The sequence below is a fragment of the Polypterus senegalus genome, chromosome 14 (assembly GCF_016835505.1).
Source record: "Polypterus senegalus isolate Bchr_013 chromosome 14, ASM1683550v1, whole genome shotgun sequence".
Classification (NCBI taxonomy): Eukaryota; Metazoa; Chordata; class Cladistia; order Polypteriformes; family Polypteridae; genus Polypterus; species Polypterus senegalus.
The window spans coordinates 104,567,902-104,587,676 of record NC_053167.1 but is presented as its reverse complement, the minus strand read 5'-3'; the positions used below and the strand labels follow the sequence as shown (position 1 = coordinate 104,587,676).

The following is a 19,775-nucleotide window of genomic DNA, read 5'->3' as shown; positions in this document are numbered from 1 at the left end:
GCAGAGCCTACATTTAGTTACTATGAATTCAGATGGTGAGTTCTGTCGATTAAAAGTCAGTGATTTATATGAAAGTCTTCACGGTTTGGGCACCTAAGAAGTTGTACTGCATTGACATTCACAGGAGACTACCGGACATCACTGAGCTCCCAAAACCACCTCAGTTTAACATGTAATTAATCGAAACTAATTGGATGACAGTTCATGACTAGTCTCAAATAAAAAGTTTAATTATTTGCAAAGCCTAAACTACATGTATATATTTTTAAAGGTTATTACTATGCCGAAGCAGAATGAAGGATAAATATGTAACATTTGGACTGTACGGCCTTCATCAGGTGTGCCACTGAAAAGTCTTCTTCTTCTTCTTTTGGTAGAAAAGTAAAAAAGCATAAACAGGAGTAGAAGGAGGAAACAAAGCCAGGGGAGATGAAAGGAGAAAAGGCGAGAGTAGGTGAGTAAAATCTGCCTTTAGAGAAGACGAAGGGAGAGATTAAAAAGTTAGTTGGTCATTAAGACCTGGAGAAATATGTGATCTTAGGCTGAACATGAAATTAACTTCTGTTTTTCTCTGAGAAAAAAACAAAAAACAACAGAGAGCTCAGTATGGCTGTGATCAAGGGATGTGAAGAGTTCTACAACTGGCTTTGTAAGGACCTTGATTTCAACAGCTTGAACGTCCTCCCTCAAACTGTCTGCTAACCATCTCCCGTTCTCACCCAGGTAGATTTCTGAACACTTTCTGTAAGAAATGCAGTCAATACGATTTTTAGACTGGCAAGAGGCGTGTTCTTTAATATTGACCAGAGGGACCAGATACAAAGGGTATTGTTGGTGACATATTTGTAAGTGAAACAGCGGCTCCTGCTACAGCTCAAAGTGCCCGGTGAGGAATGTATCTCTTCCTGTGGGAACTGAGCTGTGGGACGAGAAGTGTGCGTAGGTTAGAGGGGTCAACGGAAGAAGATCAAGGGAGGGTTAGGGAAAAAGGCTTCCGTAGAAGGATTACTCTGCAAAATTGGGAAACTTTGTCTGATGACCTGTTAGGAAGGAATGAGAGGACCAGCAGAAAGTGGGTTTCATTATTTGGGTTGCTTTTAAAGTGGATGTTAGAAGGTCTACTCCTACCTTGGTTAAAGGCCCCATCCACAATATGAGAAGGGTATCCTGTATCAGTGAAGTATCTGCTCTCTCTGGGTACTACAGAACACAAACGTATCACTGCAGAGGTGGCAGAGACTAAGGAACTGAGAAAGAATATGCCATTGATGAAGAAGCTGTGGAGAAGGTAACTGAGTGAGTCAGTTGGCTTGAAATAGTTCTGGAAAGCTGATAGGAAGACTGAGATCTAACAAAGGTTGTCGTGGAAATGTGTACTGTGAACCTGAGAGAGGTGGATGAGAACAAGGAAAATCATTAATGAATTCCTGTAGCTGGCTTCTGACACCAGCATGTTTGTCAATATATCTTTTATAAAAGTCTGGTGCAAAACTTAGGTAGGATGAAAAAAAAGGAAATTCTTCCACCCAGGAGATGAAGTTCTTGGTATATATATATATATATTGTGACAGATGGCCATGGCCATTACCTGGCCAGGATGCCAACTGTATGGAAGGACCAGGCGATACCTTCCCCAGGAGGCTAAAGGACAGGAGGCATCATGGATTACAACAGGGTATGCTGGGAATTGGAGTTTTGCTCAGCCCTGTTGGGTTTCATGGTGGCCACCAGGGGGAGCTGCAGAGCTCTTTATTGGGCTCTCACCACACCTAGGAGTGGTTGCAGGTCTAATTAATGAGCCACCTGGACACTCCCAGGGCCATCATAAAAGGAGCCAGAGTCGGGAGGAGGTGGGAAAAGCTTGCCGGGAGAGGAGTGGAGGAGGTGAAAAGAGGGAGAGAGAGAGAAAGAAAGAGAAGACAAGAACTGGACTTTGGTGTACTGCGCCGTGGGGAGCAGAGAGAAGAGCCCCCCAGCTGTAAATAAACGTGTGTGCTGGACTGGAACTTGTGTCCGCCTGTCTGCGTCAGGTTAGGGCGGCTGTATGCACGTCTGTGGTCCACAATATATCTATACAGGGTGTCCCTAAAGTCTGGACACATATGAAATAGCAGTATTTATAAGTAACTATATCTTTTTTGCCCCACAGATTAAATATGAGTTTGTCGAAAAAAAGAGTTGAACTGGTACTTCTCAGTGGACGTGAGGGATGGTCAGATCGAAAGATAGCAGCTGATTTTAATGCACATCATCCCAGAAGGAAACAAAATGGCATTCCACCATGGTGAAGGTGGTTAGAAAGTTTAACAAAACAGGAATCGGGTTCATGTGAATCTCATAAAGCGCATCGAACTTTGGATCGCAAATGGTGGAAATCACTTTGAAGATGTTATTAATGAATATTTCAATTGAATAAAATGTTCATATTTTTTATTGAAAATATGCATTTTGCCTATGTGTCCAGACTTTATATATATATATATATATATATATATATATATATATATATATATATATATATATATATATATATATACTGTATATCTAATGGATTAGTTAAGTGAAAATTATAAGAAATTTCAGTCAAAGTTATAAGAGGTGACAATGACACTGTTGTCCCAGGGGTTCAAAATCTATATTGGAAGGAATGTCATGGTGTTCTGGCCTTTGAAAATCATCTTTTGGTCTGAGGTTGCAGACATGTAGGGTGCCACTAGGTGGAGCTCTAGCTTCCTGCTCTTGGTCTATATGCAGACTAGCCTCATCCCAGAAATTCCAAGTGGCCATAGGAGAATTTGGACAAGGATTGAGGGTAGAAGTTAAAAGCCCTTGCTGCCATAAATCTACTACACTTTGACTTGGTAGCAGAGATGGACAAGGGTTCAGATGACAGGAAGACGAGAGGCCAGAGATAATAGAAAATAGTTGTGGGAGGTGAGAATGGAGTCCTGTGGATCTGTATTGTGCCATCCCAGTGCTTTAGGCCCCTCATCCTGTACACAGTGGGCCTATACTCTTTAGTAGATACCTAGAGGGCCAGGAAGCTTATTGTTATTTATTATTTTTTACTTTGATTTCCCCTTGTAATCTTCCTTTCTCTGTTCTCTGTTCATAAAACCCCTCTTCAGATCCACTTTGGTCTCCTTGAAGTCACTTGGGGCTTCATCTCACAAGTGCATCCTGCGATATGTATAAATTCCAACTGTCCTCCATGAGTACAAAGATCTGTTGAAAGGTACGGCCTTAGGGAATGTGGCATATAAATTAGTGAAATATGAAACAGAAAACTCTTGAAAGTGTTTACAGGGCCATAAAAACCAAATGTGCCCAAGTTCTGAACTCTGAATAATTAGTATGGCTTTCAATTTTATATATATATTATTTATATTATTATTATTATAAATATATGAAAAAAGACAGCTGGTTTAAATTAATACTATGACCCAAAAAAGAATAGAGAAAATGTGCAACTGCAGATTTGATCTTTAAACAGAAAAATGATCTTTCCATAAAGGTCACTGAGTTTGCATTGAATGTAAGGAGCGTCTTGTTCAAGCACAGCATTAGTAATTTAATTAATATTAATCATTCATAATTAGAACAACATTGCTGTATAGCAAAGTCATTTCATTACAGTACAAATCCTGCAACACAATGTCTTTATTTGGAAGGTGATGTAACCTGTTTTAGTTCTTCTAAGTCTGATGCGTGTCAGAAAACTGCATCTACTGAGGAATAAAATGTGGGGGCACCATCACCTATCTATTCAAAAATCCACGTCAGGCACTTCTGGGTTGCGACGTCAGGTAAAAAGCAGGAGCCGACCCTGGGCAGAGTGCCAGTCCATCACAGGGCACAACTGCACTCACACGCACTCATGTGGGTTCCCCTAACGTAACCTGTCCTGTAAGTCCCAGAGATGTGAGACGGAGGCGAGGTGAACAGGGCTGCAGATGACGTGTGTCATTTACTGTTAGCTACACAAGCCCAACGCAAAGAGTTTTGTTTGCGGTTGATATATATATTTTATGGCTTTCCTTATCCACCTGGGGTAGCCGAGACCTTCCATTATAACATACATATTTGCATTCAACAGACATCCAAGTCCAGGACCCTCTCATGAGCCCCCCTCAACAGACTGGCACGGCTGCTTCTTAACCTCCATGTCTTCTCTTTGATAGCTCTAACTCTCACAGACCTAACATCTTCATTGGCTGGGTAGATGTGATGAAGCGTGTCTAGTGGTTCGTGCTGTGACCAGAGGACCAGAGCAGAAGCTCAGTATTTGTCAAAATAGCTCAGATTCCATGAGTTTGCACAGAACAGATGAGCAGCCATGGAGTGCTTAATAGGGGAATTGGCAGTTTACTTATTCACATGCGTGTGAATGGTCAGCCCTCATTAGTGCTCTGTGGATCATTTAATCCAACCTACACTCTTGGAAGCATTAAAGATCTAAGTAGGATGGGTAAAGGAAGAAAATAAATGAGGCAAACAGAAGGAGAGATGGAGCACAGAAACTGTCGGTTGAGCCACTGTGGGTGAGAGGAGGCAAAATCGTCAGCGAGGCCCCGTGTTGGAGTGAGGGGATCAGTGCTCATGGTTGTGGATTCTCCTGTTGAGCTCTGGAGCAGGAGCGGTGGAGGACCTCAGGTATCCTGCGGACATTGATGAAGGTAGCAGGACGAGTGAGCCAGACTTGGTGGGTCCCAACAGACACTGATAGAAGGTGGTTGGGACGAGAGCCAGATGGTGGGCCAGTTTTAGAGGGTGAGCAGGGGAGAGGAGACAGAGAGTTGTACTGGGGATTCATACGAAGGAAAACCGATTCTGACTTTGATTTTATTCTTGGTTCTAACGTATTTATTGGGTTTGCACTGTTTTCATGGATTATTTATTACTGAATACTTCTAGAATACACTTTTCAAACACTGCCATCATCTGAATATACTTGCACTCTGAATGTACACCGATAACTGTTGTTGTTGTTTCACTCACTCTAGTCCATCCTCGGTTATGACTATCGATGTCCCTGGAATTGGAAGATGTCGAAAATGTGGGCACCCTGGGCATCACAGTGGTGCTGAATAATTTTTTTTCATCCCACCTAGGCTTTGTACCAGACCTGTACAGCAGATATACTGACAATCATGTTGGTGCTGCAGGAAGCCAGCTACAGGAATTAATGAACGATTTGACTAGTCTCCATCCATCTCTCTGGTTTACTATCAATGTTTTCACCACAACTCTACCATTTTTGATATCAGTCATTGTATCAGGCTTTCCAGGACTTAAAACATCTGCTTATCTACAAGGCAATTGACTCATGCAGTTACCTTCTACACACCATTTTCCATCCCTGGCATACTAAAAGCTCTTCCTCTTTGACAGTTCCTTAGACTCCACCCCCTGTGCAGTGCTGAGATTGACGTCTGTAATGAAGCACTCAGAATGAGTGGTCTCTTCATCGATAGAGTATGGACAGGACCCTCACTCAAGCCAGGAGTAGACCTTGTAACCTCCATTCTAAGAACTCCAATAATTAAACCAACATCTTGCTGGTCCCCTAATTTCACCCTAACACCATCTCTCTCCCACAGGTCACCCAAATGAAATTTCCCAATTTTGCAGATCAATCTTTCCACATTGAAGATCCTCCCACCTAATCTTGGCAAATTCAGTTTACATAGGAGAGCCACATTCCAAACCAGGCACTCTAAGCTGTTAACAGGAACAATTATGTCACTTGTAAATATGTCGCCGACAATACCCTTTGTATCTGGTCTATCTGTTAAATTCAGTATTATCAACAGGCCTCTCGCCAGTCTTATTTACTGCATTTGTTGAATGAAGTGAGAAGTCAAGAAAAATGACACCTTTTATTGGCTAGCTAAAAAGATTACAATATGCAAGCTTTCAAGGCAACTCAGGCCCCTTCTTCAGGCAAGATGTAATCAATTACACTGCATTTGTTGAAGAAAGTGCCCAGCCATCTCAGTGCACACATTTAAGATGTTAAAAAAGAAATTACAAAGGCGAAATTTAGAACACTTCACATCTCTTGATCATAGCCACTCTGCTCTCCCTGTTTGTGTTCATTCATGGGGCTTCAAAGACTCATCCATTCTCAGCCTGGTATCACATACTTCTCCAGGTCTTAGTGACCAACTTTTTAATCTCTTTCTTCGTCTTCTCTAATGGCAGCTTATTCACACCTATTCTCACCTTCTCCTTTCATCTGCGCTGGCTCTGGTCCCTCTCCTTTATACCCTACCTGCCATTTTCTTTTCAGTTGCATACCTGGTAAAGGCTAATCAGCCCAAACCATTATGTCTTCAATCTTCTTTCCTTTTCTGCATGGAAATAATCAAATATTTTTTCCTATATTAAATAACGTCTGTTATATTAGAACATTAGAACAATCAGGATTAGAACAGGCCATTCAGCCCAACAAAGCTCGACAGTCCTATCCATTTCAATCCTCCAAAATAACATCAAGTCGAGTTTTGAAAGTCCCTAAAGTCTTACTGTCTACCACACTACTTGGTAGCTTATTCCAAGTGTCTATGGTTCTCTGTGTAAAGAAAAACTTCCAATTGTTTGTGTAAAAATTTACCCTTAACAAGTTTCCAACTGTGTCCCCGTGTTCTTGATGAACTCATTTTAAAATACAAGTCTCAATCCACTAAACTAATTCCCTTCATAATTTTAAACACTTTAATCAGGTCTCCTCTTAATCTTCTTTTGCTTAAACTGTAAAGGCTCAGCTCTTTTAATCTTTCCTCATAATTCAACCCCTGTAGCCCTGGAATCAGCCTAGTCGCTCTTCTCTGGACCTTTTCTAGCTCTGCGATGTCCTTCCTGTAGCCTGAAGACCAAAACTGCACACAGTACTCCAGATGAGGCCTCACCAGTGCATTATAAACATATTCAGTATGAGATACGTTTGGAATTCTTATGGGATGTGTAAGTGTATGAGAATTATTGTGAGAAAAGACCAGGAGATTGTATGAAAGTCAGGGATATAAAGGTGTCAAAAACCCAGGAATCCAGGAGTAGGACGTTAATCAAGGACTCAAAGGCCAAAGACTAACCTACTGTTAGGGTTAGGGTCAGCTAACTATGCTAAATGAAACCAGACATTGTTAATCCACTGAAGGATAAAGCAGACTAACACCTCCATGAATGTATAATGTCAAGATCACAATGTCACAAAAAACAAGAGCAAACCTGCAGGGCTGCATGAACAAAGTTAAAACAATACCAAAATCAAACTTTTATAAAATTAAAGTTAGAAAACAAAGGAGTAATCTATATGGCAAAAAATATACAATAAATGAAAATACACTTACTAAATGTGTCTATTATTACCGATATATACAAATAAAACTTTATTTTTTGATGATTATTTTTATTTTCTAGTATAGGACTTTATGATCCATTCCCCCAAAATTTGTGGCCTGCTTTCTTAGGTAATGGTGTATGAGCTGCTGCCCCAAGTGGAGGAGGTGAGATATCTCAGGCCTTGTTCACAAGCGAGGGAAGACGTGACTGTAAAATTGCCTTGATGTAATTTTATGGAGTGGTGAGCTGCTGAGCCAATTCCTCGACTTGCCCTCTTCTCGTTTATGGTAACAAACACTCGGTAGTGACTGAAAACATGAGACTGTGAGTGCAACGGCCAAAATGAAGTTCATCCGCAAGGTTGCTAAGATCACGAACCTTCACGAGATAAGGAGCTCAAAAATATGAGAGACCCTCATAACAGAACATCTGTTTTACCAGATCAAGAGGAGCTGGTTGAGGTGGTTTTCTTATGTTTTTACTTGGGATTGCTTCACATGGGACATGTACCAAGCACATCCCAGTGGGAGGACAGGTTGGAACGATTACAGCTATGCTCTGCATAACATCTGTTCAGGAAATGTTCAATCGTGTATACATCTGTGGTTCCATAATGTTATAACGGAGTTCAGAAATCCCAATCGGAGAATGGGACGTAGCAGACGTAACTGGACGTAGCGAAGACAACAGCATTCCACACGCAACACGTGTATCTCATGTCTCTTGTATGCAAAGCGATTGTGCTGCTAGCACTCTACTGTACTTTGTATTGCTATTTCAATGTGAACTTTCCCTACTTACAAATAAAAAACTGACCATATAACAGCATACACTTCGACTAGTAGGTAGCAGCACCCAATCTGGAGTATCGCAAGTATCTGGAGTGTTGTTACGTTATCTCTCTGTATTTAATCAAAATCGGTATACTACAGTATCTCACATAGCTTTGCTAAGTACTCAATATAATATGGTGTTTGCACAACATCCACATCCCATAATGTCCTGTTTCACAGAACGGATTGTGGACTTTAAGCGGTGCACACCTGGATATTTTTCAGCTTAACTTGGATGCCAGGGAATCCCCCAGGAGTAAATGCTGAGGGTGGAGAGGCTTGGGGTGTCCAGCATGGCATGTTGTCACCACAAATCTTATTAGGATAAACCGAGTGAAAGTCAAGTCAATGAGTTTATGAAGACAGTTAATGTTTTAACAGCCTGTTTTTAATTATTTTTTCTTTCTCGTTTGTAACTAGTATAATGTTGATTGACAGGTTTAACATCCAATCACTATCATTTCTTATTTTTCAGCTTGTACTTGCCATTTCCAATAAGCGTTTTTTTTAGATTTCTCTCAGCCTTTTGACTTAAACGTTGATCCCTTTAACATTTCATGTGTTATTTTAGAACGTTTCAGGCATTTTATTTTAACATGATCAACTATATTTTTTTATTTGACCTCTTAATTTTTTTCTGTTTTTCAAACACTTGCTTTTAATTTCTTATCACTTTTTCCAATTTAGATTTTGTGCTTGCTTTACCGTTTTGAGCATTTTAGAATTTGTTTCTCAGGTCGTTTCATTTTCTATCCCATCTAATCCAGAGCAGGGTCACAGGGGTGCTGGAGCCTGTCCAGGCTAACAGAGGGCACAGGGCAAGAACAAACCCTGGACAGGGTGCCAGTCCATCGCAGGGCAAACACACACATACACTCACACACACTGGGCCAATTTAGCAATGTCAGTCCACCTAACCTGCATGTCTTTGGACAGTAGGAGAAAAGTGGAGCATTGGAGACCCAGGGAGAACATGCAAACTCCATGCAGGGAGGATCTAGAATGCCATACTGTGAGGCAGCAGCAGCGCTACAATAGATAGATAGATAGATAGATAGATAGATAGATAGATAGATAGATAGATAGATAGATAGATAGATAGATAGATAGATAGATAGATAGATAGATAGATTGTGCCAGCCTGTTTCTCAGGTGTTCTGCTTCTTTTATTTGCACTTCTTTTCCACTGTAACTATTAACATAGATTACCAAATCTGTGTACATGCAAAAAAACCTAACTAATGACATTAAAAAGACCACCCAGCCAGTCTGACCAGATGAATCAAGGGGGCTTAGTCCCACATTCCTAAGACGTGCATCTTATGGCAATGGCAGCTCTAAGCAAGCACTCTTAGAGTAAATCTAGGAGTGTGAAGGAGAGCGCCCTGCAAGAGTCAACCTTAGAAAGTTCATGTTCATGTGGGAATTCGCCACCGTGTTGTGCTGGTTTAATTTGAATGGAGCACACGGCCTACATAGATACTTGATAATGATATAATCTTTAGGCCCTGTAAGCTGACGTGTAATAGAACTCTCTCAGCTCTTTCTGTATTAAGAGAATGTTAATAATCCAGTTAGGAAGGAGTCTGTCTTCTAGAAGGGTGGACTGATAGATTTGCTTACAGACAGAACAATGGCATCCGGCTTTCTGAACATATGCATGTATGCCCTATGCATGTATGCCCTGGCGTATGTCATGACATGTAAAAAGACGTCTAGTCATTAAACGGAAACATCCGATACAAGAATTTTCCTTTTGTGAATTTTTTTTTTGCTTTGAAATTTACTAAAAAAATGTAAACAGAGATACAGAGAGGACTGTGGGATTATTTTCATGCACATAACTCTTATTGCCTGAATGATTCCGTGAAGTAAGCTGAAACTGCAGAATTTTGGACATTTTAAACAAATGAAGCTACATGCCCTATAATGGGGTGGTGGCCCCTCCATGGTGGATTCACATCATGCTTCTTGGGAAAGGCTGAGGCCCACCAAGTCCTAGAAACTGGAAAAGCAGTAAAGGGAAGTGGGAAAGGATTGGTTGGACTGTAGACTGAAACCCAAAGCTTCTGACTAATGTTCCTCTCCAGTTTGCTTCGGTTCTTCTCACAGGATGACTGTATGGTCTGTAACTGGAAATGCCACCACTTTGGTCATCTTACTTGGATTCAATGTTGTTAGAGCCTCCGCCTGCAGAGGGCGCCATCTCTTTTACAGATGCTTTGCACATGGTGGACGTGCCTGTATCTGCCTTTTACAAATTTACCAAAGTTCTGCAGCTCTCAGATTCAAGCACCAGTGTGATGAGTGTTCAAATTATTTCACAGACTAAAAATCTTTGTTTTAAAAGTTTCAGTAAAATATAAAGGAAAAACAGTTCAGCAAAAATAGAGAAAAATTTGGTATTAAAGAAAAGAAACATTCTGTTTAAGGCTTATATGTCTTGTTTAATTCCTTAAGTTTGGTCATACAGTCGTTTTTGAGGCACGTTAAGTAAGTTGAACACATTAGAAACGTTAAACACGGTCAGAATACCGCAAACCATCTCCTATGTTATTTACAATCATATCTAACAGTCCATGCTAGCAGTAGGACTGCTTCCCCACTCTGTTCTACAGATTTAGCCAAGAAAGTTCTATCTCCATGTTAAAGAAAGGCTAAACGATATTCTAGGCAGCTATAAGAAACCGATGTTGTATAGAAATTAAGCAAACACTTAAATGAATTTAACATTAACTTTCTAAGATTTAAGGTGCCAATGTTACATTACAACGTCTCAGCGATTTTTGCTTGATACATTAAAATAGCACTAGGACATTTTTTACATTACTGAGAAATTGGTCATTTTCATAGTGATGCCCTCTTGGGCACGGCCATCAGCAGTGTGTCTGTCTGCAGAGAGAGTGTCGACCTCATTGAGAGGTTTAATTACCTCGGCAGTGACATTCATGTCTCCAGTGACTCTTCCTATGAGATCAGTTGATGGATTGGGTGTCATGAGGTCACTGGAAAGGGGTGTGTGACACTCCCAATATCACTGCAAAAGGACGAACGTCCAAGTCTTTAGAGTCCTGGTGCTTCCTATCTTGCTATATGGTTGCGAGACATGGATGCTATCCAGTGACCTGAGATGAAGACTGGACTCCTTTGGTACTGTGACTCTTCGGAGAATCCTTGGGTACCGTTGGTTTGACTTTGTGTTGCTCATGGAGTCCTGAATGAGGCACATTACCTGCATTGTGAGGGAGCGTCAGTTATGGCACGACAGCCATGTGGCACATTTCCTCGAGGGTGATTCGGCTCACAGGAGCCATATTGTTGAGATCCCAAGTGACTGGACCAGGCCAGTGGAACGTCCACGTAACACCTGGCTGCGGCAGACAGAGGGTCTCTTCTGGAGGGTGAGACTGGACTGCATGTCTGCCTGGGTGGTTTGCGAACCAGGATCCTGTTTTGTCATGTGGTGGGTATGGCAACGCGCTGTACCAGTGCATGCTCCCCAACCTGACCTGTCCTGATGGGATTTTAAATTAAAACATAGAACAAATGAATCCTTTGAGTTTTACACGGTTTACTTGATGAATTTTTAGCATTTTAAATTGTTCTCTTAGCATATCTAGTAGCACCCTTGGGTGCAGACCTGAGAGGGACACACTCCTCAGATGACCAGGACCTGTCTGAGGGGGTGAGAAAAACTGGAGAAGCTGGCATGAAAGCAGCTCCATGAGCCATGATGGAGGGGGCACAGACATAGACCTTAGACAGCACTTGATCGTGTCTCCCAGCATTGAGCCTGAGACATGGACCCTGGCCTGTCAGGGTGTCCAACAGTTGACCTAAGACCCCAGGGTGAGCAGAGTATGGTGGAGCCGGGCGGCATGTATAATCAGGCAAAAGGATAAATCAGCTGTGTAATGCCAGTGAACCAACAAAACATTTAAAGGGCAAATAGGGAGAGAGAGCGAGACATGAAACAGAAAAAAGGTCAAAACCAGGAGATCAAGAAGAAATATAACAATGTGACAGAAACTCGAGGTCAGAAGAACGAAGCGGCAGTCAGTAAGCTGAAAAATCAATTTGGAAGCAAGGGATTCTCTAAGAGGTTTTAAACAAAGTTGGATGAAGTTGCAGTGAAATGGGTGACCTTTTAAACCCATCGCTGCAATTACTAGTAGGTTATGACCTTGGGAGACACGGACCCTAACGAGGGGAAATGCAATCGGAGCAACACTGCAGCTCCCTCAGAACCACAGAAGACAGCTGCCAGAATGAAACAAAATCCAAAAAATATAATAAGCTGGGAGCACATGGAACCGCAGAACACCCGAGTGGTGGGGCCACTGAAGATGCCAAGGGTCCTTTTCAGCGCCACTCACCAGCACGCGCCGTAAAGAAGCTGATTCCTTTTCCCCATCTCTCACACTAACCAGGTCATTTTGTTATTTTCATTTCTTTTCCAGAGAATACATCTCATTCCCAAGCCCAATACATGGCCACAGGGGCTGACACCTATCACTGCAGCATTTGGCACAAGATAGGAACCCACCCTGGAGGTCCACTCACACATTTAGACCCAATTTATTGTCACAAATAGGACAATACCCTGCCTGATCCATCATGGACACGGGGAGAACATGCAACTCTCCACAGTGAGCAGACCTGGGCAGTGAATTGTCCTTGAAATCAAAACGCGTTTCACTTGTGCAGTCAGAAATGCATTGAAGATTCTTAAGCATGACTGCGTTTTTCAAACTTCCCAGCATGAAGCCCATTTTTTGGAAGTGTTTCAAATGGATTCCCTTTCCAAGAATTAAAGGGGGAGTGTAGGTAAGGGGATTTGATGACTAAACATTTTTGATGTGTTTACAACGAGAAGATCCTCCTCCTTGTGCAGACACCGACTTTAAACGTGATCAGCTGACCCCTGCATGCTTTTAAGAATTCCTACACGAAACAGGCCACTTGGAAAATGTCCCCGTTCTTGTGGTGGATGCTGTAAAGCTTGCCTGACGATAATTGTAAATGTAATTTAGAAAGACAGGTTTTGTATCATGAGACACTTCTGGATTATGTTAGGAGCATGTGAGACATCCAGTATTTCTTAAAAGATTGAGATAGCAACCGCGGACATTTGAATTCACCAAAAGCCTCGGTCACTGTAAGAGCTGAGCAGCCACACTCAAATTCTGCCCTGTGAAACAACACCAGCCCGTGGACTGGCCTTTCCATTTTGTTACGTAGTGACTCCGTGCCCACTCCCGCTTCATTAACAACGTTCATCTTTGACCGTTTGCCATTCTCATTAACTGACCCTTTAAATCTGAGTGTGAGTCAGGAGTCTAATGTCCACCATGGCTTACATCTGTGGAAATCCAGCCCCACAATGAAGTTCATCTCTTACCTTTTGCCGCTTCCTAAGGGTCCAATTTTTCCACAAAAGCAGGGTGACCTGATCTCCAGTGGTCATCTTTCCTCCGTCTTTATTAAATAAATTAGTGTGCTGAAAGGCAATAGTAGCAGTTAATTAGATCATTTCTCTTTGACGTCACCTTCACTGTAAGAAGGTTTTATTTATGCCAGACTGAAGTTTAAAACTCCAAACTAAAGGAATAATTGAACCAAACTTTCTGCTGTTAATTAGTGTCATGCTTGGTCACATTAATTAATTGTTTCCAATGAATTGTGCTGAAGTTGATCAATAATAAATAGTAACTTGTCTAACTCAATACCCAATTTCAGGGGCAAGCACATTGGAGAAATAAGCACAGGAAGGGACACCAGTCACTGACCAGGAACACTGACACCCCATCCATCCATCCATTTTCAAACCCGCTGAATCCGAATACAGGGTTACGGGGGTCTGCTGCAGCCAATCCCACAGGACACAAGGCAGGAACCAATCCTGAGCAGGGTGCCAACCAACCGCAGGACACACACAAACACACCCACACACCAATGCCAATTTAGAACCGCCAATCCACCTAACCTGCATGTCTTTGGATTGTGGGAGGAAACCGGAGTGCCCGGAGGAAACCCACACAGACACGGGGAGAACATGCAAACTCCACGCAGGGAGGACCTGGGAAGCAAACCCGGGTCTCCTAACTGCGAGGCAGCAGCGCTACCACTGCGCCACCGTGCCGCCCCCCCATCCATTTCCAAACATGTCAAATGCAATTTAGGGTTGTAGAAAGCAACATTGGGCAAGCCAGTCCATTGCAGGACGTGCACACTTACTGACTGAAGTTCAAAATCAAACCTTCTTAGACAGGAGGAGAACGTGACCGGACCAGACCGGATTGGACTGGACTTCAGGCTCAGTCTAGTAGAGCCACAAGATGGCATTCCTGACGCAACCACACTCACACGGACCCCCAAAATCAGAAGGAAGACACGCTGAGCTACCCCAGCCTCCTCTGCCTTGCAAGGCAGCTAAATTCAACCATGGAGATGTGTCACTTTGTCCTTCATATCAAATTCATTACAAGACACCTTAGAGTCACTTACTGTAAAAATGCCTGTCTTTTAGCTGAATTTGCTGTCTGTTTTAAGTTATGTCAGAAAATGTTGGTCAGATAAGGAGGAAACTATTTTGAGATAAATGGAAAAGCATGTCAGATATGTATGAGTGGGTTTCAGTAAGCTCAAAATGATGTTCCAAAAGATTCAAAGTGCTTCCTTTCTTCTGAAACATATCTTAAAATGCATTTTAGATATCTTTAAATAACAAGTAAAATATCACGACATGTAAAATAAAATAAAACTGAAGATCTCAATAAGCAAGGATATATGCAAGCTGTACATATAATCTTGTATTGTAGATATCTCCAATGTGAGCAAACATGAAGATCAAAAGCATTTTGCAAAACCGTTCTTAACTTTTATAATGCTTTGAATAAATTTCCATAATTATATCTATATATATCTACTCTCTCTATATATAAAATCCTAAGCCTAAAAGTGCAACGATTTTATGTGACTTATTTTCACGCTTTAAACCGTTTGGTTTAATGTTTGGTCTCATTCTTTTCAGAATGTATCGAACTTTAACGTGATGCTGTTAAATTTTCAGATTCTTATTCTGTTTCTAAATTATAAACTAAAAAATATCAAGAATTCACATCATGCGAGTCAAGACTTTGTGCCCAGAGATTTAACCATGCCCGGGGCCAGAAATAAAAGACAAAGAATAGATGACAAAGCAGCTGATTGAGCAAAGAGGAGGTAAAAAAAACTGTATTTGTTTGCCATTGTATCACCGTTTAAGATGGGGTTTCAGAGGAGCGACCGCGTCTTCTTGGGGTGCGTTCAGCCCCGATCTTCACAAGGAGAGCAGGCTGGGGAGGTTGGCAAGCAAAGCGAGCAGGGGGCGAACCCTCTAGTGTATATATATATATTTACATTATCTACAATATATAATAAAACACTACTCTGTGTATGTGTGTGTGTGTGTGTGAGTTCTGTCCCTCTAAGCAATCTGATTGGTCAATGTGGTTTGGGTAGGGATGACGCATGATGGCAGAATACTTTAGCGGTAGGGTGACCAGACATCTTGTTCTTCCCAAAACAGCTCTGTTTTTCCGCTCTGTATCCTGATTAAAAATTACAATTTAACAAAATGATCTGTTTTTACATGCATGAAACTCCAAGGCCCAACCTTCATCTACTGGGCATCTAATAATGCACACAAAACACCAAGGAACCAGCCTCTGCTGTTTGATTTAATATATTATAATCTTCTATGATCACTCGATTATTAAGTCGTGGCCTATTGTGGGTTGGTCAGCCTATTTAGGTGAATCAAATTCAAGAACCGATTTTTTATTTTAAAAAAGAGGAGTTAAAATGGAGCATTGCAAAAACAATTAAAATAATAACTTATTGAGCAACATTGGGTCGCTAAATACTAAAGAGGTGCAATCCGAATTGTCTTTAAAGATGGGAAGTATTTGCAAGAATACAAATGATGCTTTCACAGCAGATAATGGTGGCCCATCTACCAATCGCGGTAATCAAAAAGTCAACAGGAGGTGAACAAGGTGGCTTAAAGTGACAGAGTCTGAAAAGAAGGCTTTACAGAAACACGATGAGAGGAGAAGAGTCGGGAAAGACAGGATGAGAAACATGATGATACCGAGGAAAGGCACAGAGGGTACAAGTGCAGCGAAAGATATCAAAAATCAAAGATTCTATTACCTGCTTCTGAAAGGTAAGCATAGCTAGAATATTCATAACTTTCTAATTATCTTAGAATAAATCTAGAGTGATAAGAACAAAATATAACAGAACGCATTGCATACATTTTCAAACAGATCTAGCCTTCCCATTGACATATGGGGCAGACACACAAACCGAAACCCCACCGTGCCAGCGCAGAACATCTTTTTAACTGAGCACCCGTGTCTTTGGGATGTGAGTGGAAATCGGGCACTTGGAGAAAGTGCAACTCCACATACAGAACATCCTTGGGGGGCTAAGACTTCAAACTAGGTCCCTGAGGCAGGTTGGCTAGTCTTTTTATTATATTATATTATATTATATTATATTATATTATATTATATTATATTATATTATTTTAGCTGTCCCCCATGGCTCCGCCGCATAGTAGTGAAACAGGACAAACTTTAAAAATCAATTAAAAAAATGTATTCATTGTATTGAGAAGAATTTATATTGATAGCTTTTGTATACGAGTGCCTCTTGCTACACAATGTTTTTGGTTTTGCTATCAGGTGAGACTGTAGCTCTGATCTCTTTGCCAAAAATATAAAATGTTGGCAAGTACCTCTGTCCAAGCAGAAGGTAGGTACGCTCCAATGTCAAACATTACCACTGTATCTGATTGTGTTCAGCTCTGATGGGACAGCGTCCCCCACATAGGGAGAACAGCACATGGCCGTGATATCTCTACCAAAGAGCAGGTATCCTCTAAAACACACATAGCTGAGATCTCTCTCTCAAAAACATCAAACGTTACTCTTTAACAAACTCCAGATGATGATGTCTGCTGAACAAACAGGTATTGCTAGCTAAGCGGAGGCAAGGTACACTCCAACACATGGCAAGAGGTAGAGTGACTCGAACGGAGGCTGGCGCGTGAATGAAGATGGCACCCTCAGCTCCATACTCTTGAGGTCCCACCCCCCCTCTCGGCCCGCAGCCTGTCTCTCTCAGATTTGCACGAATAAATCAGTGCCGCAACGAACTATAATACTTACTATAATATCCCAACTACAGGGTCACGGGGATCTGCTGGAGCTAATCCCAGCCAACACAGGGCGCAAGGCAAGAAACAAACCTCGGGCAGTGCGCCAGTCCACCACAGGGGGCACACACACACCCACATACCATGCACACACTAGGGACAATTTAGAATCGCCAATGCACCTAATCTGCATGTCTTTGGACGGAAACCCATGCAGACATGGGGAGGACATGCAAACTACACACAGGGAGGACTCAGGAAGCGAACCCAGGTCTCCTAACTGCAAAGCAGCAGTGCCACCACGCCGCCTATATTATATTATATTATATTATATTATATTATATTATATTATATTATATTATATTATATTATATTACTGCGGTGGGTTGGCACCCTGCCCAGGATTGGTTCCTGCCTTGTGCCCTGTGTTGGCTGGGATTGGCTCCAGCAGACCCCTGTGACCCTATTCGGATTCAGCGGGTTAGACAATGGATGGATGGATATATTATATTACAAAGATTTGCCAATTTTATCTGTGAAGAAGCAGCACTCTCACTGATATACCTATACACCTATATTATATTATATTATATTATATTATATTATATTATATTATATTATATTATATTATATTATATTATATTATATTATATTATATTATATTATCCATTATCCAACCCACTACATCTTAACTACAGGGTCACGGGGGTCTGCTGGACCCAATCAAAGCCAACACAGTGCGCAAGGCAGGAAACAAACCCCGGGCAGGGTACCAGCCCATAGCAGGGCACACACACACACACACACACACACACACCAAGCACACACAAGGGACAATTTGGGATTGCCAATGCACCTAACCTGCATGTCTTTGGACTGTAGGAGGAAACTGGAGCACCCGGAGGAAACCCACGCAGACACGGGGAGAACATGCAAACTCCACGCAGGGAGGACCTGGGAAGCAAACCTGGCTCTCCTAACTGCGAGGCAGCAGAGCTACCCACTGCGCCACCATGCCGCCCTATATTATATTATATTATCTCTTTCTTAAATTTAGGGTCAAGGCGGTTAGAACCTATCCTAGTAGTCTATGCACAAGGCAGGAAATATCTGGCCACCCATCCGCTGCAAGGACCACTGATGCACACACCCAGTCAGGGGTCAGTTTAGAAGCTCCATTGAACCTGATGATATACAATGAGAGCTGACCTACACAAGCACAGAGAGGGCTTGCAGATCCCACACTGACAATGAGCAGGCATGAAACTCAAATCCAGAATCCATGGAGCAACATCACCTACCTCTGAGCCAATGTGCTACTCCTAAATTATTTCATACAATACTAACATAAATGGTAAAAAAAAAAAAAAAGATTACTCTTTATTAATTAAACCACTAAGTAATTTTAGCACTTGCACACTTTACCTATCCTGTTTGAAGCTGTGAAGCAGCAGCAGCACCATAACCTAGACGCATTTCAGTATTCTATGTAAGCAAAATTTTGATTCCATACATGCGTCCATCATTGAGTGGGCTTAATTCACTCCATGGTTGCGGGTGTTGAGGCCTATCCCAGTCTTCATCTTCCTTTTCCCACTTCTACAGTATGTGGGGTCAATGTGGTTGATCCACCTCCTCCCCACTCAGACCGTCATCCTTCAGATCTTTTACTTTATCCATTCCCCTCCAGTTTGGCCTCCCTCACTTTCTTTTCCTCAGTACTTCCATTCCCATTACTCCTTTGCCAACGTATTCACTGTTACCCTGCTTATCGCGGTAGCACAACAAAACATTACAACTGGACTATTTGCTTCAGCAGATGAATGGCGTGCAGTTTTGGATTAAGCCTACCATTTTAGAAACAGACTTTACACCATAATCTAAGTGGAATAAAGACGCCTTCAGTCAATCTGTATGAACCACAAAAAGCAAAACAAAACAAGAAATAACAAAATTCCTTACCCACAATCAAATCTGAGCAAACTGAAAGGCAATGAGCGCTGGCCAGAAGTGTGAGAGTGTTAGCCAAGAGGCACACACTGCTTACAAAGCTCCTGCCTCAGCTACAGCAGATTTCACTTGTAATCAGATTGTGCTAATCTCCTTCTACAATATGGACAACTATGTTTAAACAATAACACTCTTGTACGTTTCATTAATGAACGACAAAGCTCATGATGAGCATGATGACACCGGGCCATAGCCGGGACACACTTTTTGGGCTGTTTTGTGGCGTCTTTAATGTCCCCGATGATGAGGTTAGTCTTCCCTTAATCACATCAGAAGGTGTGCGTGTCCTTATTCAGCGCTGTGTCGCACATACAACTGTCACAGCTAATTAGGTCTGCCAGCTAAAATCGTCTTGCCTCTGCAGAATTTTAATCACTCAGCAA

General features: G+C 41.8%; 1 protein-coding gene across 1 annotated transcript in view; it reads right to left on the bottom strand.

Moving 5' to 3' along the window:
• The window catches only part of abca4b (ATP-binding cassette, sub-family A (ABC1), member 4b), a 327,352-nt gene extending 307,917 nt beyond the window's left edge, over positions 1 to 19,435 (bottom strand). The window contains exons 1-2 of the mRNA XM_039735801.1: positions 19,345 to 19,435; positions 13,579 to 13,677 (exon numbers count right to left, since the gene is read on the bottom strand). Of these exons, the coding sequence (XP_039591735.1) occupies positions 13,579 to 13,644 (66 nt within the window). The 5' untranslated portion in view covers positions 13,645 to 13,677; positions 19,345 to 19,435. The remainder of the gene's footprint in view (positions 1 to 13,578; positions 13,678 to 19,344) is intronic.
• Positions 19,436 to 19,775: the final 340 nt, after the last annotated feature.